Here is a 22,838-nt window from a genome sequence, read left to right on the forward strand (position 1 = left end):
ATTATTCTTAAAGCATCACACTCCCCATGGCCCCTCCCCCTTGTAAAAATGGACTGAAGGTAAGGTTGCTCATATATCCTATACTGACATTTCAAACAGAGGTGTTGGGAGAGAGGCATACAAGGCATCCCATCATGGTCATTTTCTGCTAAGAACTATTCCATGGGCAACTGAAAACCAGAACAGAGAAGATAACTCTTAGCTACTACAATTAAGTTTGTTATTCCTCTATTTCATAAGCAGAAGAAGGTGATCTGGAAAAGCATTTAGGTTGGCACCATCTGTATAAAATGAATGAAAAATGTAAATTTTTTGGCTTAAATAAAAAATACAGACAACTTCATTGGTATTTAATCTGGCCACAGATCTAAAAATGTGAAGTGGTACATAAACACTTTTTATGTGCTTGTCACAATTTCAAGGGGTTTCCTGAGTTTCAGGCTGTTTCCTCACTACCTTGCTTCATGCCATAGAAGCTCTCACTACACAAATAGGGGATTCCTCTCCTTCACTAGTTTCTTGTGTTTCCAACTTTCAAAGGTGCCTTTATATCCTAATGAAAGATAATCTTACTAAGTCGCAGGGGCCATTTTATTTTGTGATGGGATGTTTTGTTCTGTGAGTGTGAACCAGATCACTATTTTAGGATCACCAGTTTCTGGGGAAAGGAAGGCTTCTAATTTGTCTGCTCCCTTAAAAGAACTGTACAAGCACAATGGTAGTTAAAAATGAGTTTATTATGTTAAAATACATACCTCAACGATACTGTTTTATGGATATTTCTTTAGTGGCAGTGTCAACTTCACAGCTCCTTTCCTGTCTTTATGGAGTTCCCTCTGTTGTTACAGGACAGCTGTTTGTGTGGCCATACCATGAGCCAGATCAGAGAACTGATTCATCTGGAAATAACCATTTACATACATTACTGTATTTTGTTTTATGTGAACTGCTGCCAAATACCACAGTCTAAGAAATCAATTTCTCCATTTGGAAGTATATAAAAAAAGGAAAAAATAAACACCTCTTCTTCTGTAGCTGTCACACTGGCTCCAAAGTTTCTTCTTTGTTCATTTCAGTAAGCAGGCTTTCAACCTAACTTGCAACAAACATCCCATGGTTCCTTAAACCACAATCCAGTTCTTTTGCAAGCAATGGCCTCAAATTCAGGCTGCAGTTAGACATTTGGCAATTCGGTTAGCTCAATCATCACCTGTCCTCCCTCCTCCTGTCTCTGGCTGATCACATCACATAGTGTTGTGACAGCAAAGGCATGTTTCTGCAGCTGCATAAGTAATTCAGTATTTTAAATTGATCTGTCTGACAAATAACCTAATAACCACAAAATTGCTTGTTTTCAGAACTGCTGAAAAGATGTGTGTTTAGTAATGCTGTTACCTTCCCTTAAATGGCTTGATCCAGGGTGACATCTTCCCTTGTATTCCCCTTATGCAGCAAGGTGTTGTGTGGTAATTCTCTGTGGGCTTCCTGCATTCTCAGGTTCTCATAAATGAGTTGATTAGGACCTGAATTTGTTCCTACTGTCTCATGTGCTAATAACATTATGCCACTGCATCTTCATTGTCATGCAGTTATGTCATTGGGATGCTATACACAACTGTGCAGCCTTCACCTATGCATAACAACTGACATTAGGTAAATCTATTTACAGAATGCAAGTACATTTTTCTTTGGTAGTCAGAAAGGTAAAAAATGAACTGCTTTGCTTCTGGATATACATTAGTTTAAGTGTACATAGCATACATAAAATTGATAGCATATAATTTCAGAATTTTTATTTACATAAACATGTATGAGAATGTTCTCTTGGGCTCATTTCTAAGTCTTATTGTTCATATGTCTCAAATAATATAAAGAATTCACTTCATTATTTGCTCTTAGTAGATACTAGACATACTAACATGAAAATGTTTGGGATTGAGTGGCACAGTAAGAGAGACTTTAATACATTGTGGTAGCTTTGGGAGACCCTGCGACCTTCTTTTAATTAAGCTAGATTTTGTAAAAGCAAGATGGATAGAAATTTTGGATATGTGGAAATAGGACCACTGATAAAACAAAATACTCACATTCAGCTGTAACATAGTTACTTCATATACCCATGTAAAATAGATAAGAGTACTGTTCCTTTCTTTTAGTACAGTACTGCTTGCAATTTGTCTTGTTCTCCTGTACTTACTTTTTTTATCATCTCCTTGTACTACAAAACCAATATAGACAATAAGGGATCTGAATTACTTTGAGAATTCCAGATAAGTGAATGTGTCAGAGCTAGTTTCTTCACTTAAAGCACATGAGTGTTTCCAAAGTAAATCCAATGGAATAAGATTTATGCTATGGAAAGACATTCCTTTTCAGACCTTATGGTGATGATGGAAATGGTTACTAATCCCTGCTGAATATGGCTGTCACCAGCAGAACATTACTGCCTCTCTAACTATCTCCTGCTCATATGAATGCTCTCTGAACTGTTTTAGAAAATTTGAGCATCATTGAGACATTTTCCCTAACTGTTTAAGGTCCACACAGATGTAGTTGAGAATAAAACTTGGTCATAAATTGTCTTATTCTTTATGATTGTGATGTGAGTTTGTTCCTTGTTTAGTAAAGTCAGTTATTTGTCTCAACAAAAAATGACGTGGCTCTTTGATCCCGTATTTCTAACCATCATTTTGCCTTTATGAACTTGTTTAATTTAAAGTAAATATGAATGCTGAATAACTTGGTGATCTTCACCTTAAGTCAAGAAGTCAATATCTTAATTAACAGAATATTCACCTTAAGATACAAAGTCAGTTTCATATTTAAAAACTTTATCTAATATTATTGATAAAATATCAAAAATAAATCCCTGAATTATATATGTTTGTCCAGCCTAATTGGTTGGTTAGCTGAGAAGTTTGTTTTATCTACAGTACTTTTATGATTTATGGCTGTTAATTAGAAATAATAAAATATCAGATTAAGTAGCTAGTATTTGGGTTTGTAGTAGAAATATCTTGGATTTATGCTTCCAGAAGGGAAAAAAACCCCAAAACAACAGTGGACAAAGGCAACAAAGCAAGAACTTATTGGCACTATACGCCAGACTCAATATTCCTTCTTTTTTTTTCATCTGCACATTATCTGAGATACTTATCCCATGCCCCAGTTTCTTAATCTAAAGATTAGATTAATAATTGATTATACATTTGAGACCTACATATATCTTACGTAGACCAGCATACATTGCACATGGGCTCAGTTTTAAAGTTGAAGAGATATTGCAAGTTGTATGAGGCTTTCTGGTTGTTCCATGTAGCATCTGCATGTTGAAATCTGCAAAGTATATCTGCACATTGAGGATTATGGCAGAGGCAGTATTGTCAAATGCATGACCAGTGCTAAAGAAAAGGCTTTATATTGCTTGAAGAAATGGTGATATTGAGCTGAAGCTCACATGCTTCTAACAGATTAGTAGATTAATTTGCAATGGCTTCTCCATTATAAATGCTGCTTCCAATTTTTAGGTGGCTTGTATTTTTTTTTAAGCTTTAAAATCTGAAGAAGATGACTACTATATTAATGGTGCCTGGACTATTGACTGGCCAAGAAAGTTTGATGTTGCTGGAACAGCTTTCCATTACAAGAGGCCAACAGATGAACCAGAGTCTTTGGAAGCACTAGGCCCTACTTCAGAAAATCTCATAGTCATGGTAAAGTTATAATTAATATATTTCTGAAATTTTAAATATGTATTTGTGTTCTGAGAAAAGACAAGGCCATGAATGAAATCAAAATAAGTTGTGTTTTCAAAGAGTCTACAGCTTGCCTAGCTGGGACTTTGCATTTGCATTTTAACACAGCTTTCTTGCCTTTCAAAACTGACTGCCAAACATTGTGATGAAACAGGGATAAAGTCAGAAGAGCCCCAGGAAATCTCACAGAAAATGCGCCATCTCTGTTAAATGTCGTTTGAAATAATGGTAGCCGAAATTCTAAATGGGGCATATATTGTATCTTTGCATACTGCTGATACATGGAAGTCTTGAGATACATAGCATGACAGTTTCTGACAGTTCTGTAGATGTCAGTGGTTTTAAGACTGGCTGGAGTGTGAGGTATACTCTTACCACAGCAAGAGGATCATGACTTGACCCATGTTAAAGTATGTTGCTGTGACATACATTGCTCTGAACAGATTGTACAAAATGTGAGAATGTAACAGAAGATGTGATCAGGATCCCAATACGCTGTGTCTGACAGCAGGCCACAGTGAGCTTACTGTTGTGCTGCTAAGTTGAGGAGGAGTATAAGAACAAGGTGACGCTTGCCCAGTATATCCTGTCAGGTGCCAAATTTGCAGTTCAGGGCTTGCTTGAACCAGAAGGGATATTTTTGTGTATAGAATGATTGTTGCCTGGATATTCACGTTTTAGGCAGCATTTTCAAGCATCTAAGCCCTGGTTTTTCTTCTGTAGGTATAGACGACATAGAAAGTCCATACAGAATGAGTTACACAATGACTATGGTGCCTTCTCTCATCCAGTCAGTGCCACTGACTTTCCTACTGAAAATTCCGTGCTCTTTTGTCCAATGGAGATAGGTAGATATGCCCCTGCAAAGTATCACAGAGGGTAGAAGGGGATGAGAATTAGCTCTAAAATGGGTCAGATTGCTGCATCTAATATGATATATGGTATTAGCAACAGAAAGGAGAAGTTTGATAAAAAATTAAAGGCTAGTGTTGGGCAGGTGGTATGTGGAAGTGGAGTTCAACAGTGAGGGTAGAAAAAAACTCACAGGGATTGTTGCACTTCCATCTATATCACCTGCAGTGAAACAGCTGCAGCGAGAGTTTTGATATTCATTTAAAGGAACCACAGGTGTGATTCCACCAAGCTAATGCTCTTGGCTATTGCATTAGGGGAAAACAATTACCTCAGCAACAGTCTGTTGCTGTTACTATTATTACTGTTATTACAGTCACTAGGAGTGCAACCAAGGGCAGAGCTAGGTTCGTAACTGCTATGTGGGTAGCTCCTCACAAGATTTCAGTGAGGACTGCTGCATGTTTGCACAGTAATGTCCTTCACCAACTTCAACCTCACATAATTATTCAGCTGTCAAGTTATGTCCATTAAGACATTAGTTTTATTAAAACTGGCTTTTTAGAACAATTATGTCAAGAATAAAGAACTGACAGAAGTTACAAAGTTGTGTTAAGGGTGGGGTGGGGGGGGGGAAGACGAAAGCTGACCTTAGACAATAATACTTCTCATTTGTGTATGTTTTAAAAGTCAGTCCGGATTCTTTTGGGAATACCTAAAAGAACTACTAAGGCTTCATTAATTACTTTTTTCCCTTCCACAGGACAGAACATATACCTAGATTAAATGTCACTGTAGTTGCCCTCTGCTTGCTTGTTTTAATGGTATAACCAGTTGTTTTCAACTACAGATTCTGCTACAGGAACAAAATTTGGGTATAACGTATAAATTCAATGTTCCCATCTCTCGCACTGGCAGTGGAGACAATGAAGTTGGCTTTGCATGGAATCATCTGCCTTGGTCAGAATGTTCTGCCACTTGTGCTGGAGGTAAGACACCAGGCAGTCAAGCTACAGGGTAAACCGAATTGCAAGGTACACTTAACTACATAATTATCTGGGTAACTAATTGAAAACATTTCTTTCAGGCATGCCTCAAACCTTAATTTAGTGAAAGAACATTTATTTTATCACAACAGATTTTGTTGTTTTCAAGTACACTTAACATGTTCAGATGGTTTTGTTAAATACAGTGTATCTTGGCAGCGTGTGTGTGTCTCTGCTGATGCTTCTGAGATTCTCGTGAAGCTGGTATGTTTGCTTTTCACAGGAGCTTTCTTGATAAAGGACATCAGAAGTTTTAAGTAAGGAGATTAAAAACCAGAACGCGAATAAGGCAACTGTAAATAAAGGGATGTGTCTTTGTGTGTTTGTAGGTATGCTTCACATGATCCTAGTCAGCCCTTCTATCCTCCAGCCACCAAAGTTCAGGATGCATACTGGCAGCTCCTCTGTAGCAGATGATAACAACTGGATTATACTTACCAGCCCATAGCAGTATCTGAGAATTGTTGCCCTTTGGCAGCGGTGGGGGATTTGTAGGTCGTCCCATGTGATTCATCATGGGTGCCTTTTGCCCACAATTTACTATATTCCTAATCCTCCCTCTAGTGGCCACCAATGCAATTCTTTACCTCTGGCTGGGAGAGCAGGACAGTTGGCTTCCTTCAAAGCCAACACCGTTGCTGCTGCAAGGACTGGTGAGTAGAAGTGCTGTGTGAACAGTATCTTTCTTCTCTCTGGAGACTGAATGCATCATCTCCCCAACACACCTCTGTTTCAGAAGATACGGGAGAGCACTTTAAATCCCACCTCAGAATTTCAGTTTTCTGCTGCACTGTGCACTGCTCATATTTTTTTAAAGAACTTTTGGACCAAATATTTGTCCTTTTTTTTCTGGCTACTGGAGGTATTCATGTTTAGAACCATCGTGAGTCATCTTTCTGCTGGAACCTGCTGTGGATGTTATTAGTTGTTTGCTGTTTAAATACAGCTGTTTGCTTACCCATATGTAATACACAAAGGACAGCGCAAATTCTCTTCTGTGCTGCTAAATAAAGTCTTGAAACAAAATAGAGGAAGGTGCCACCTTTCTCAAGTATTTTTATTGTTCGTTTGTTGGATTCCTGGGTGACAGATTGCTTTTTTAACTACTATTTTAATGGTGGTGAGTCTGGTAAGAAAAGGAACATTTTAAAGAAGTATAAAGAGGGGAAGTGTGTAGCTTATAGTAAAAGACAGTTCCAAGTATCAGAACCTTTCAAGTACTGCCAAATCCTATTGTTATGATGGCAATGAGTTAATGATCTTTTTGAAGTCATGGGAACATTCCCATTGATTTAGGTAGAGACAAGATTTTAGCTATGGATCTTCTGTCATGCAGGTCATTGTCATGTCACAGGTTCACCAATATACAGTAGAAGAAATAATCGGCTCTGAAGGAGGAGGCACTTGTCTAGATTAAAACATTTTGACTTAATTAATTAAATTCTAAGGGAAGATTTGTGGATCCCTGAAAACTGCATAATTTATTAATTTGAAACTTTTTTTTGGAGGGAAGGATTTTCTTTGGTAACTTATGGTGGCTAAGGCACTTTTCTTTCTTTCAGCTTAGTATGAGCATATACTTTGGTCACTTATTTTCACTGAGCTCTGTGCTCAGGGAATAAATACTCCATTGTAGCTATAATTCATGTTAAAAACTGTATCTGCTTTCTCCATATGAGTACCTCCTATTCCCCCCAGTTTATGAAACACCTTTCACCATATGCCAAAAGAAGACACAATTCTAAAATGGAGCTGAGTCAGGGAAAAAGAAAAGGGAGACAAAGGTTGTAGAGACAGAGACCCTAACAGGAAAATTTGGCTAGTATAAATATGAAGTGTTGAGAAAACTTAGAAATGAAACCACTGCATGGCTTTGTTTATTTCTATAGGCCTCATTATGAAGTCTGTTACTGAAGTTGTATTTACTTGAACTCTGCCTTTAGAAGAGACATTTTGCTCTACATCAAAGGAGAACAAAATACTAAACAGTTAAAGAATTTCTCACTGAAAGTAAAAAAAGGACAATCGGCATGTGTGAGGAATATTAGTGTGGAAATTATTTTTTATTTATGAGGTTAAAAAAATTATATGGTGACTTTGGGACAGACTCTGAACAAGTTAAAGGCATCAACATTTTCCTGCCTCTTATTGTAGTTGGTATAGCTCCCCTGTAGTGCATGGACTGATCAAGGTTTGATCATATGCTATTCCATCTTGATCCAGGAAAGCTCTAGACAACAGAGAGCCGGATATACTTTTATATCAAAGCATAGGCTTTATATCAAAACTATAGGCAAATCTAGGTTCTAATCAACACGTTTAACTTCTGTCCATCTCTAAAGATGCCTGTATTTTAATGTTAACGTCTTTTGTCTAGGTGTATGTAACACTTAAAAAGCTGTCTTAAAAGAACATCAAATTTGCAAGTATTTAGAAGCCAAGAAATGACAGAATTAAGGATGACTATGAAATCTTAAATTGTTTTCTGTAGTTGTGGCTGTTCTGTGAAACAGGGACCATTTGAGCTGGGACCATTCTCTGAGGCTGTGTCACAGCTAGCTCATGTCCATTCCACACTATTTAAGTCTAGTTCTCTCTAAATCAGTCTGTATCTGCATTACATACCATTTGACCAAGTCTGTGACTCTTAAATTATTACTTGATGCTTGTTTTTTAATTCAAAGAATAAAAAAAAATAAAAAGTGAGAACTGCTTTACTGCCTACCAACATGATGTTTCTGTATTGTGAACTTGAGGATATGCGTTGAATGTCGTGAAGTAGAGCACAAAGGCTAGAGTAGCATTTTGGCAGTGCAGAGTTTAAATAGATTTGGAGTATTGTATATAGCAGAAGTGTCCGATATTTGTGCAGTCGGTTCATTGTAGTATTTTGAGAGCAGTCCACTGCATTCAGCCATTCCTAGAGCTGCTTGTAGCCCTTGTCTTGGAGAAGAATAACTAGAGCAGTCAGGAGCCAAGGAGCAAGAGCAAGCTAGGAGCAACATACAATTTTTAATTAGATGGTAACGTGCTGTCTTTTCCGCTGGACTTCTATATTATGTTAATCTCTGCTGTGCTGATGAGTCACGTCTGAACAGTAAAAGCGCTTTAACTTTTCAAACAGGACTTCTGTTCTAGGGCCTGTCTCAGTTTTGCAGAATAGGAAGAGCATGGTAAATGGAATGGGAGGAAGAGGAGGAGGGTTCCCTGCTTATGACAGCTCTGGAATTCCAGAGCTCTGGAATCCTTTCCTGCCTCCCTTCTGTGGTTCTCAAGTGATAGTGAGCAACGCAAAGCATAAATTACAGTCTTACTTGCTAATTATCATTTTGTCATTATATGGGTACCTTTCTGGAATGTCTGACCTCTGAAGCACGCAATGAATTTCATCATTGCATGAAGTGTGTGTAAAGCAAAGCATTCTGAAAACTCAGCCAGGCACCTGAAATCAATGAATTCTTTCCACAGTAGACATTATACCTCCTCTCCCCCTGTATTCTTCAAGTGGTCTAGGAGATAAATTCAAGTTTGTGAAACAAACAATTACATGTTTAGATTGCCTCTAAAAAGCAGAAGGAATTTAGTCTTTCTTTCATGAGAGATTGTGTATTTAGTAGTGTCACTCATGTTAAAGAAGAACAAAATATTCCATAGTTTCTCTGCCAGTGGCCATCATGTTCTGTACAGTGAACCAAGCAGCAATAAGTCTCCAAAGTCTGAGGTTTATTTTGGTATTTTCTTAAGTTTTTTCTAAAGATAGGTTCTTCATAAAAACATTGCCTGGTAACAGACAACTCCTTTATTTTCTTGGATTCATGTACTAATTTGTAGGAGGACAATATAATTTCATTCATTTTTAATATCTCTTAGTATCTGTTCTTAGGCTTGGAAATCCAGAATTGCAGCTTTTCTTTTTTTACACTAGAACCGGTATTTTCTATATTGGAAAACTTTTCTTTAAAATACAAATTTATAGTATCTGAGCTAGTTCATCCTCTCTGGCAACACTATGCAAAACTGATCTGCATGTATTGTCCATATTAATTCCCTTTTTTCCTGAAAGTTCACTGATAACTGTTCCACTCTCAGTCAAGAGTTTTCAGAAGGAAAGCTTGTTACTATCATATAGGTCTTTATAGCTGGTGGCAGACTTCCACAAAACTACAGGAAAACAATGCCAGCGAATACTAGAATGTACAGTGCAAGTTTATCTGTACAGAGAAGAGTGGGAGAAGAGAGAACACAGGGAATTCAGAAGGGATGGATGGATGAACAGTTTGCTGGAATTCAGAAAAAATTGATGACAACAGAAGATTTTCTTTAAGGACCTGGTTACTTTATCATTTAATGAGAAAGTCTGAGAAAGGGAAAACTAGAATATGTAGAAATAGGAAATAAAATAAGAAAATGAGAGCTGGAAAGAGAAGAAGAAAGTGCTAAAATAGGTAAGGGTGATATATATCACTTACAGATCACAGAATTGTAGTTTATTTACTCTCATGCTTGTCTTTCCTTGTATGTTATCTTGTAGCTTTCCAAGGGCAAGTGTATGACTTTGTCCAGATCCGTAAGTACTCCTAGTAAGGAAGTGAACTGCTGGTGTTATTGTTTAAAAGAAATCCAACAAAGGGAAAAAAAAATCCTTCTGTGCGTTTTTACTTTTATATATATTTAAAAATAAACTACAATAAGTGCATACACCCCTTTCTAAAATTTCTTCCATTCTCAATAAATTCTAGCATTAAATGACAATAAATGACAGCATTTATTATCTGGAATTTATGAGGTATCCTAAGCATTGGTTTTGATTTTATTCATTCTATGAGAGTTCATCTCCGGATGAGTTAAATGTCTTAGATATTAATGGGTTTTTATTAAATAGTCAGTCAGTATAATATTATAAGTAAATTGATTGCTGTCCAGTTTTATTTGCTGCTGGTCACTCTTGTAGAGTGGTGCCTACTATGTTTTTCTTTCATGCCATCAGATGAATTATGAAACTGTCTTCAGACAAATGAAACATACTTGTCCTCATCAAGGAAAATGTTAAGTTTGGCTCTCTGATAAACATCTTGTGATATGATGAGTGAGCTCAGAAAGTATGTCTGGTTTAACCAGCATGCACTAGTTTCAGTGATGCAGAATTCACTATGTATTGGTACTGGCATCTTTATAATTAACTGTTGCAATCGCAAACCGCAATTTTTGGGATTGCTTTTAAAAATAGATATAGCATTTACATGCCTGCAGTTTTAATTTAAGAATAAAATGTGCTCCATGTAATTTAAAATTTGGCTGCTGTAAGTCATGCAGACTATTTGTGAACTGAAATCTGCAAAACATCTCAGTTCTCTGGAGATTATGGTCACTAAACCGCTGGAGTTTTGTTTTCTATTAGAATTGCATTGACCAGTCATGAGGACATTTTATGTCTTTTATTATAAACTATAAATCTGTAGATTTGAAAGCAGAGTGTTTCTGTTTAACTGCTTGTAATTATTCCCCCAAGAGTTTAAATGAACTTGTTTAGCTGTGCTTTTTAGATTATTTTAAGAGAGACCATATACTCAGGGAAGAGTTGATAATTTAAAAAGATTTTTTCAAGGCCCACAGGGCTTAACCAAGTTGTAGCTATTGTCTGGGTAAAAACTGCACTTCTAGATTTTTCTGTTTCTTTTTTCTTGTTTTAAAGTTAGAATCTGAATTTTGTTTCTGAGATTTTATTTTAAATGACATTGTAATTAGACAACAATGATGTAAAGTTTACATACTGTGTGGTAAGATGCTGCAGAACATTTTAAAGATGGATTAATGTATTTCCTGGCATGGATTAAAGATTCTTCACTGTATGAGTGAATAGTGGTGAATACTGTCTTACGGGTGATATGCTACCTGACCAATGTTCAATAAATACCACATCTGACTTTATTTTTTTTTAAACTGAGCACAGTGATACTTTGTATTCATAGTACTTCAGAATACTTTCTTATTACATAGTTCCTCAGAAATGAATTTACTGAGGCTGCCAATTTTTAGCCAAAGCCTACAAGGAAATGTGTCTGATGCCAGTAGGAAATTCAGTTAACACATAACATTAATACCTATGCTATCCCATAAATATATTTGCAAGAATGGTATGTATCATTAAAATGCTTAATTATAAACTGCATAAACTATTATTTTTAAGCAATTACATTTGAGGGAAATACCATTATGAAGCAACATTCAGCCTGTTTTATCAGCCACCAAGAGAATTAAGGCAGCTTATAATAGAAAGGATGAATGACTATTCATCAGTCAGAGCTGAACATAAATTCTATGTCAGCCAGCAGTGCCATGTTACTAGCATTGCTATTTGGCTAGACCTTTTAAATACTATTTCTCATCACAGTGAATTTGAGTAGAAAATTGCAAAAGAAACACTCCTACTCAGGTTGTCAGACTGGATTTTAATTATTCTCATCTGTTGGCGTTGTTTGCATAAATTGTAGAATCTAAAGTGAATCATCTTGTCATGGCTTCTCAAATATTTACATCTTCCACGTAATGTCAAAAAGCAAAGATTGAGGTTATAAAGGAGAGCCTAATCTGGTAAACATTTCTCTCTCTCTTTCATGCTGCAATTGATACATATTTTCTCCACTAAAATAGTACTAAAGGAGTAGAGAACTGAAGAAAATCATCTCTGACTTACTCTGGCTGCGTGTATGTATGTATATACATATAGAACAAAATATGTAACAACAACATTGAATTACTAACTGATAGGAAATTTTGAAGAAAAAGGATAAAGATCTAGAAATAAGTGGCAAATGGGCCAAAGTGTAATATGTTAGGTCATTTCTGACTAGCCAGATATACTTCAAAATATGACTAATTTTCTAGATCAAGGAATGTAGTAGATTCATTGATCTAGACTTTCTTAAGGCTTTTGTTGTCACACCTGAAAAAGAATTAGAAAAGATTAGTAGACAAGATGCATGCTTAAAATGTAAAATTTTAGGCCAAAAAGCAGTCAGCCTAGTGGGCTTCTTAAAGACCTTTCACATGACTCACAAGACTTCAGTTTTCTTGTTCTGATAGCATAAAAAGTAGAAAGCTCTGTTGAAATTTGCTGACAGTGCAGCACTAGCAGACATATGGAGAAGACTGGGATATGTTGTAGTCGTGATAAAGGCAGATTTGATTTTAGGATGTGTTTGTTTAAAAGTATTAATGACACTGGATAAGGCACTAGTGAGATCCCTCTGGAGTACTGGGCACAGTTTGTATTGTGGTTGTAATAAACTCAGGTGTGAGCAGATGCACAGAAGGGTTGTAAGGTTGACCAAAGGAATGGTGTATCTAACACAGAGACTGCAAGAGTTGACTTGATTAGTACAATAAAGTTACTTAAACTGAAAGAGCATTTTGACTTTAAAAAATTAAATTGGCAATTAAGGCATCTAGAATGGAAATGGGAATGCTTATAGTAGTCACAGGTGTGAAGTTCAGAGAAGAAAAATGTACCTGGGCTTGAAGTGGAGCTTGATCAATTTATGAAAGGGGTTACATAGAGTGCTTCCCAGCAATAGAAGGGTGTTGCTCTAGCTGTGTGTTCCAAGTTCCTGTGTTCCAAGGTTATTCAGTTGCCCTTATAGTGCAAGATCTCACTGAATTTCAGCTTTGTATCATTTCATGTAATTGAAATATTAGATGCTGAGAATGCTATAAATGGAACATCTTTATGTGAAGCTCTCCAGTCTTTCATACCTGATGGATGAATATCTGAAAGAGAATATCTGTATGTTAACACAGTCAACTGATAGCTGTGGAGACATATTTCAGGCCCTTGAGGGTCCCCTATGCTATTGATTGGAGTTGTATCTCAATTCCAACTGGACCTAACTATCTAGATAAGTGATTTTTTTTCCAACTTGTAAAGCACATAACTTGAAAATTAGCAGAAAAATAGAGGTTGAATACTGTTCAAAAATGCTGTTTTCTTTTTAGCTTGTTCATGTAGATTTGTGTGTGTAGGATACACTTGGAAAACAGTCTGGCAGCCTTCTGTGCTGTTCAGTGGTACCTGCTATTGTCTAATGTGGCATCCAGGTACGTGTAGAATGAAGAGCAAATGGAAGACACTGATTGGTTTACTTGGCTGTAAGACATGTATTTCATATTATTCATTATCTTTTTCATAAACAAAGCTTACTTTAAAATGATTGTGATGTTTATGGATAACCTGAGATATCAGACATGTGAAATGATTTACAACCTGATTTAAAGTGCCTACTCTGTGAAGGTTATGTGTAGTTATAATCAAAAAGGAGATCCCAGCAGCAAAACTCCGGATTCTGGATTTAGGTATTGCAGTAGAGTGAAGACTCCAGCATTAGGCATAGTTGGTCTCAACATGGTTAATGATTTTGAGATGAGGTGAAGATGCAGGTGATTTTGAGGGCTGAATCAAAGTTCTCACCTGCTAAACAGGCATCCTGTAAGAAACGGTATGTTGAGTGATGAATCTAACTACTCTCCTGTTTGTCAGGAACAAGAACATTAGAGTTGAGGACACATGGAACATATTTATGTGCCTAGGATCCAGACTGCTGGGCTTTCCCCAGAGTATTTGAATTAACAAGGCTCTATTTTTACGTAAGGGATAAATATCCATATTTTGCAGGATGCCATGACGGTTACTTATTAAATGGCAATTCCCTATTGCAGAGTGAAGAAGTTTCAGCTGGGAGTACATATCCAGAAGAGTTCTCTCTTAACTGTGTGCTATAGAAAGTTTAGGAGTCTAAGAGGGTAGGGAAGATTTTTAATAAGCATTCTGGGCCACAGTACAGCCATGGATGCAAGATTCATGGGGCTCATGGCAGGAAGACAAGGAAGAGGTGTAATCTGTAACCAGAAAATAAGACATTCATCTAGCACAGGCAGGTACGGATTTTCATCCTTGGTTTCAAGGTGGTTTAAACATTTTACATCAGACTGTAATTGAATAAAAACTAGAAATAATCTACAGACTAGAAACCACAGTCTTGCCACCTTAGCTAAAGTAACCACTAAATCACAGAAGTTACGGTGTTCTCATGGGAATTAGGAATCCCCGCAGAGTGAGAAGGGATCATAGCTACTCCTGCATCTGCAGCTTCATGGGGAAGTGCATGCCATCCTCAACCTCGAAAAAGGAGGTTACCATTTTCCCCATGTCCTTTGCACATAACTTCATGAAGACATTTCACATGTCTGTAGACTGGGAGGCTTCTGTTCATAGCCAAGCAGGATGCTTTGGGGGCCAAACTTCAGGCATCTTAAGGCTAGGCTTGACTCACTGTGGAATTAAATACCTGAATTCTATGTGGATCACATTTTATGAACCAAAGTAGGAAATTTGATTCTTGTCCATTTTTGTCTAACAAAAGCAGCAATTACAAGGTAAGTTGTTTACCTTGTTTAAAATGAGCAAAAGGACTACATATATTTGGTGAAAGAAATCCCATGTTTTTACTGGGATGTTTAGTGCCTGAAAAACAGATTTATGTAATTAATTTTATTACTGCATGTCTACCTCCTATAAAAAGCTTGTCTTAAAATGGAGAGAGGGCTGTAAAGTTGGCAGATATTTGAAGCCAGGATGTTTTAATCCCTATTTAATTGTATGCATTTCACATTTTGGAGAAAGTTAAATAATTGCTTCTGTTTTTAAGAAAGGTTCAGGGCTTTTTGCAAATTTTATCATAAAAATAATTGTATTATTTCAGTATTACGAGTACTGCTGTTCAGTAAGAACTGCATATGAATTGCAGATCCGCGGTCTTTATGCTAGCAAACGTCATACAGCTTGTTGTAAATAGAGAGGAGGAGGCCGTGTGTACTACTTTTTACAGCAATACTCTGAGCTGCAGTGTTGTCATATCAGTGGTTCTTTGGTGCCTTTCTTTTGATCCTGTTTTTTACAAATCAGAAAATCTGCTTAATATGCTACCTTATAATGTTGCCTTGGCAGTGAAACATCATTATGTTTTGAGAATAATAAATTCTAAACTGCCCTGTTGATGGTTAACAGTTAAAGAGAAGCTGGGAGTGCCAGACAAAATGAGCATTCACAGAGACAAGCTGCATCTTTCAGAATGAATAATACTTTTATTATTTTAATGAAGAAAATGTTTATAGGATAACACGTATAAAAATGCAACACTGTTTCCCAGTATTGCTGGTTTATTTTAAACCAGAGCACATAAATAATTCTGCATTGAAGTGTGACCACATTCCATTTGGTGCTGTTTTCTTTGGAAATGTGTCTTTTACTATGAGAGGAGGGTAGAGAGAAAATGCATTTTGTGCAATATACAAATAAAAACGATCTGTTAGTAAAGCTATAAATATATTCCCTTTGTTTTAGAAAACAACAGCAATTTAAAACCCTCTCTCAGTGGGGTGGCCTAAAATTGAAGGAAAATGAGAGATTTATTGTGGTCAGGGGGCATTCAGTCAATTGGAATTCACACCCCTGCAGCATTCAGCCAATTGAAGTGGGATGGTAGGATTAATAATCAATAGGTGAAATACACTTTTGCTCAACAAGTGGAAGAGCAAGAATGATTAATTAATGGTGTTCATTTCATCCCAAGGTGTGCAGAGACAAGAGGTGGTGTGTAAAAGGCTGGATGACAACTCCATTGTACAAAACAATTACTGTGACCCTGACAGTAAGCCTCCAGAAAACCAAAGAGCCTGCAACACTGAGCCTTGCCCACCTGAGTAAGTTATTAATCACTAAGATGGACATGTGTTTTGCATAGATAGAAGAGTCTTTGTGATCTATAATAAATGCTGTTGACCAAATGTGTATAAAATTCTGACCTAGGATTAGGGTCCTGTCTTATCAGTCAGGATATTTGGTTTTGGTCTTTTTGTTACGGTTTATTGTTTCTCTGAAATCAATTGTGGAAAATAGACACTTTGACCTAGAGGAGGCCTGATCTGACTGAGGAACAGTGGTGTTTAAACTACACAAAGCAGATCAGACACTGTAAGTAAAAACATACTATCAAAGCAGTTTTGGGGGTGCAAAAGTCAGATATGGTGAGTAGTGCTCAGAGTAGAACTGGGAACCGTTCTTAAGGTAATAGTTACAGAATAATCTTGAGGTGACACTAACTTTGCCATGGATATTTATATTACATACTAAATGGTGCTATATTTTTAAGTCTATTATATTAAAATTTGGGTTGAAGTGTTCACATGAGAAATAGCAAATGTGGAAACTGCTTAATAGACCAAACCATTTACTGATAATAATTTTGTCAAACGAACTTTGTCTCCAGGATACTCAGTGTTGTACAGTAATGCTGTGTGCCTTTAGGATTAGGTGTCTACTTGGTTACATCTATTTAGTTTTATTTTCAAAGATAGCTGTATGCTATATATTGAAAAGATAATTAAAAGCACAGCAGCTCATTTGTTCAAGAATGAAATTTGGCAAGGACCTGTAGCATAGCTACAAAAGCTGTTTAGGAAACAGTTGTGATATTTTGCACTAGAAAATAATTTCAGCATATGCACAACAGCTCCTTCTTACGTTTTGAGGCAAATAAAACTTGTGGAAAAAATGGAAGAGATACAACAGTTTATTGATTCACAAGCTCTGTTTAGTTTAAATTTGGTGATAATCTGTAGCTATATTCTAACTGGGCATGAAAATCATTAATGCTTATTAGTTGTAGTTGTTGCACAATAAAGAAATGCTGTGGTCTCTTTTAAATGACTCTTAGAAACCATAAAATGGTAGCATGAAGGACACTGGAAGGAATTAGACAAGACTGTAATGCGTTAAAGTCCCAACGGGTCTTCATGAAGCCAGTTTCTTCCTAGAGTATCAACGGGTTCCCCCGGTGTGGTTACTGGTTGCAGGACGGCAGAGCAGTGTCTTCTGCACTTACTCCCCCTGTGTCATGTACCATACTCATTTGACATAAACAGAAGTGAAGCCATTACACTGCTCTCACCTTGAGTGTGATTGAATATGAATGTGCTGTCTCACAAACAGGTCTAAAGTAGGTCTAAATCATTGTCCCCACAGTCTATGTGTAAATAAATGTTTACCCTGCAAGGATATACACTTGGCTTCTGTTCAGGTAATGCTGTTTATCATGGCTCTAAGTGCACTAGCTAAACTCTCACACCATGTACCTGAGAGCAGAACTTAGGGAGTGGTCATGTTTGGTCAGTTCCTTTTTACCAAACACATCCCTATCCCTTCCTTTGTGTGGCTTAACTATTTATTTAAAAACCAAAACCAAGAAAAAAAAAACCAACCCACAAAGTGGGACACTTCTGGATTCTCTATCCAGTACAGCAGGGACATTGATGAACATGGTGAAACTCAAGTCATCAAGATTCAGAAAGTGGGTGGTGTGTATTCAACCAGCATCTGCTTGAATGTGTCAGAGCAGTTCAGCCCACATCTGCCTCCAGTCCGATGTTCCCCACAGGGTGAATACAAAGTGCCAAACTCCTAAGGAACGGTTCTTGAGTCCTGATCCTGTAAGTAGTCTAGAAGAAGGCTGTTCAAATAACAGATAGTTACCCAAAGAAATTTGACCCTTTTGACTGAAAGATTTATCACCCAGTAAGACTTACTCTTTACACAGAGTGGCCAAATATTTCCATTTTTAATTAGCACAATTCTGCTTTCCTTCTGGTGTATACCAAGAGTTACGAAAATGTTACTCTTTCTAGCTGAATACCAGTTACGTTATACTTGAAGTCTCTGAGCAGAAGTGAAGACTATGTTTGTTCATAATTATTTTGTTTGTTATTACAGTAAGTAACCCTTAAAATTCCAGATTTCAAGAAATGATACAGGTAACTCTCATAGTTCTATGAATTATGAATGGTACTGTCTTCATAAACATAAAAGGTACCTGAGAATGCACTTGAGCAAATCATACTACCAACTAAAAATTAACACTTCAGTCTCTCCAAAGCTCTGAAATCCTTCTAATTCTCCCTGCGTGGTAAAAGCATGTTTGGTGGCAAAGAATCACAAATTAATTCCCTTTCGCTGGGAGATTAATGACAGAATATGGCATATTTGTTTGCATCTCTGCATTGATCTAGGTTCTTCTTAGAATATATTACACATTCTATAACATAGGACAGGATAGCAGCACATTTTTTTTGACAGAGGCTTCAGAAAATGAGAAATCTTAGGAGGTAGCTCCAAGTGTACCTCCAGGAACGTCCACAGTGACTGACATGCCTGGCATTTTTGGCATGTTGGCAGCATGTGATAGCATACTAGACTTCACCTTCATCCTTTGCAAGGATGATTCAGGCAAGTGTATCTAATCAACATATGAAATATTGAAGACCAAATGTGATTGAATACATGAAGAGATATATCCGGTGAATTGAGCTGCATTAACCATTCATCAGGAGGGAAAGGGGGGGGGGAAGAGTATTACAGCCAGATTAACAGCTGCTTTAATCTCTGCGGCAACACAAAATAATCTAAATATACTGTCCAACTCCTGACTTTTACTATGGACATGCACTCAGAAGTTCTCTCTAGCACCTATCATGCAGTGCTTTGAATTTTTAATGTGATGAATTAATGTTTTACTGGTGTTTGCATTACTTACTCTAATAAGTAAGAATATTTTGCATTTCAGTATAGCCTCTTATAAAAAAGTTTAGAAATTTTTCATAATCTGATGAGAATTAACTCTCAGAAAGCCCAATTTTGAGATCAAATTGTTTTAATGTAATTATACTGGAGAGGCAATCAGCTTGGCTTTTAACTTGTACTGTAACCTACAGTAGTGGTTCCCAAACATTCCATTTGCAAAAACACTTTCAGAGAAATAATTTCAGGCAAGTCAAGTACAAATCTACTTATATACCTGCAGTTTTGTCAGGGTCAACACTCCTTTCTAACTACTGTAGCCTAAGCTGCAAATTGCTGCTCTAGAAAAATACAAAGTAGTATTATTATTGGAAGATATGATTGCAGTAAGGCATAAATTAAATGTTCAGTAAAAAGACCCATAAGTTTCTACTTTATTTCACTGTGAATACATGTATTGTTAACAATGATTTAGGTTTAGTAATTTAAACTATTTGGCTTCTGGGTTTGTGTAATTATCTACTCTGTTTCTGAAATGCATTAACTGAGTCTCCTAACCTTTTCTATCCAGATGGTTTATAGGAGATTGGTCAGAATGCAGTAAGACCTGTGATGGAGGAATGCGTTCACGAACAGTTCTCTGTATCAGAAAGATTGGACCTTCTGAGGAGGAGACACTGGACAATACCAACTGTTTAACACACCGGCCTATTGAAAAAGAGCACTGTAACAATCAGTCCTGTCCCCCACAGTGGGTCACTTTGGACTGGTCAGAAGTAAGGAAATTTTGCTTTGTTAGCTCATTGGTAATTGTGGAGGCAAGAGCTTTGACCACCGAATGTTAGTACATTTTCTCTCTCTCTGCTTGCTAAGTAAAGGTTTAATAAGAAATTCAAAACCTCATAGATTTAGTATTGAAATATTTTTTCTTTTTTCTTTCCTTCTATGTTGTCAGTTCTGCTTTAGTCAAATGATTGTGACTTGGGTTTATTAATCAAAGTAGTAAAATAGTAAAATAGAAAATAGAGTAGTAAAAAAAAACCCAGTAAAACAAAAAAAGCCTAGAATAGCCATTTGGTACGAGATAATTGTCTTAAAGAAAAAAGCAATTTCCGTGGTTTTTTGAACAAGCAAATAGCTGGATAGTAGAGAAGATGACTTTACAATATCAGAAGCTGGAATAAACTGCTTTTTTTTTCTGAAGTAACCATGCTGATGTAAAGCATCACCTTTCTTAGCAACATGCCTCAAGAGGCAGACCTGAAAGTTGGTATTCTCTTTATTAAAGAAAGAACATATTTTGTTAAGTATGGTGATACCTGTTACAGTATAAGCCAAGCTTATACTATAACTTATACTGATTCAAGTATTGAATTTGAAGAATGTGAACGAGTGCAGCTGAAAGGAAAGGCAAATACATCTGAATGGGACTGCATCACATGCACATCAGAGTTCAAAAATGTCTGTATACTTTTTCAGATCCTTGCCATCCTGGACTCCCACCCTACCCACCTTTTTTTTCAAAGTATAAGTTAGGATTCCCTGAGTTTCCATGTCTGTGTCCTTGCTGTCAAATGCAGCTGTATCATATAATAGCTTTCATACATTGATTAAACTATGTTTTTAAATTAGTTAATTTGGGGGTTTGTCCCACTGCTTCTAGGAGAACTATTCCTTAACTTCAGTCTTTGAATTGCAAGAAGTGGTCTAATGTTCTATTTTAGTTCCACACCAGTTTATACCTGTTTGCTTTTGTTATCTGAAACAGCCTTTCTTCCTCTCCAGGTATTATTCATCAGAAATGAATTAATCTTGATCACATTCTGCTTTCATGTTTCAGTTGGAAGTTGTCTTTTTGGGAATGGATGACTAGAGTTAAATGTATATATTATCCCAGAGGAGGTTTCGCATGTAGCTCATTCTTTTGTTTCCTCCCTTTACTGGTAATACCCATAATGTACAGTGTATCAGTATATCCTAAATAAGCTTCTTCTGTTCCGCAACTATCACACACTGATTACGTAAAGTCATCTTGCACTGTGTTAATATATCCAGATCTTTATCCTCTTTTCATTTCTTGGTTTTTATTTTTGGAAATGCATGCTCTTGCATGTCATACTGCCAAAATTCACTTCATTTCAGGTATTACTGTTGTCATAGTTGTCCAGTTCTTTCCGTAGACCATACCTCTGTAGCATCAAGGTCAGTTAACAACCTGTGCTATCTGCTAGTTTCAGTAATTTCAGAAACACTGAACAACTGAAACTACTTTTGTGGTGAACATCATCAAGTAGACAGGAAAGAAACACAAGTCAGATCAGTCCTATGACTGTTCCTAGAAGGTCTTTGCAGGTAGCATCTCTCAAATCCTAAACTTCACCCAGTTGTCATCCCTCTTTCAAATACTCTACTGAAGCCCAGGTAGGTTAGAACTGTTGCACTTCCTTTGTCTAAAAAAATGAAGGGAGACCATTAGAATAAATTGGAATGATCTACCAATGATATACCCATGAAATCATTGTATCTGATTTTTTGTGTACTTGCTTGCCTTTGAAGTGTCTTTCATTCAAAGTGATGATAAATCACTGGATACTGTAAAGAAGGTTGATGTGCATGTAGTTGCACAGATCTCTTCTACGCCCAGTTACATTTAGCTCCAAAAGTTTTTAAAGTCTCTGGAAATTCAAAGCATGAAGAATGAAGCGTACTAGCATCACTGTGAGCAGCCATAGAAGTGGTACAGAACAGCTCTTACCATAATTTGTTAATGCAGGTAATATAGTTTACTAAATCACAGAGTGGTTGAGGTTGGAAGAGACCTCTGGATGTCATCTTGTCTAACCCCCCCAGCTCAAGCAGGGCCGCCTAGAGCCAGTTACCCAGGACCACATCCAGACAGCTTTTTAGTACCTCCAGTGATGGAGACTCCATCCGCTATTAGTTAATAATAGTCTAAGCATTATGGCAGTACTTAAAAGTAGTAATATCTGCATGTTAAATTACAGTGCCGTGAGCTGTCATTGAAACTGTTGTTGTTCATCTTGCTGTCTGAATTTCATGCTTGTATAATCTCCATCTGTTGTTCTTAGCTGAAGAAACTACTTCTGTAGACAATTTATTATTGTTATTTTTCTTTGAACAAAAGGAACAGTACAGCAAATTGACATATTTTTAACTGGTTTTGTTCTGAAGGAATTATGAATGAAATGCCACTTTAGTGAGCTTTTATATCAAAGAAAAATCTTCTAAAGTACAGTGTGAACTTCTGAAATTTTTTTGTTTTCATTACTTTATCAGACAGGTGCTTTTACTTATATTCTGAATCTCCTCTTATTTGTACCAGGTTTTGTTAATAATCCTCAGTCATTCCCAGACTATAACTCAATCTGTCTCTGGTTTTATTCAGTTTAAGGTAACAGATATTTTTTTGAATCAGTTCTATAAAAAGTTGTCAGTTTTATAACCTGAAACCTGTAGAAAAGCAGTTTCTTCCAGCAGCTTTCCTCAGAGTAGATCAGGACTTCAAGAAACCTAGAAATGGCGTAGTGAACCTTCAAGTGT

The 22,838-nt window shown here is 36.7% G+C and overlaps 1 protein-coding gene across 2 annotated transcripts in view; it reads left to right on the plus strand.

Annotated features, from left to right (window-relative positions):
* Positions 1-22,838, plus strand: part of ADAMTS6 (ADAM metallopeptidase with thrombospondin type 1 motif 6) — a 159,797-nt gene that overhangs the window by 122,296 nt on the left and 14,663 nt on the right. For both annotated transcript variants that reach the window (XM_049795340.1, XM_049795339.1), the window contains 4 exons: positions 3,550-3,713; positions 5,458-5,596; positions 16,279-16,408; positions 19,849-20,053. In XM_049795340.1, coding sequence (XP_049651297.1) covers positions 3,550-3,713; positions 5,458-5,596; positions 16,279-16,408; positions 19,849-20,053 — 638 coding nt within the window. The remainder of the gene's footprint in view (positions 1-3,549; positions 3,714-5,457; positions 5,597-16,278; positions 16,409-19,848; positions 20,054-22,838) is intronic.

The sequence above is a fragment of the Accipiter gentilis genome, chromosome Z, assembly GCF_929443795.1.
Source record: "Accipiter gentilis chromosome Z, bAccGen1.1, whole genome shotgun sequence".
Taxonomy (NCBI): Eukaryota; Metazoa; Chordata; class Aves; order Accipitriformes; family Accipitridae; genus Astur; species Astur gentilis.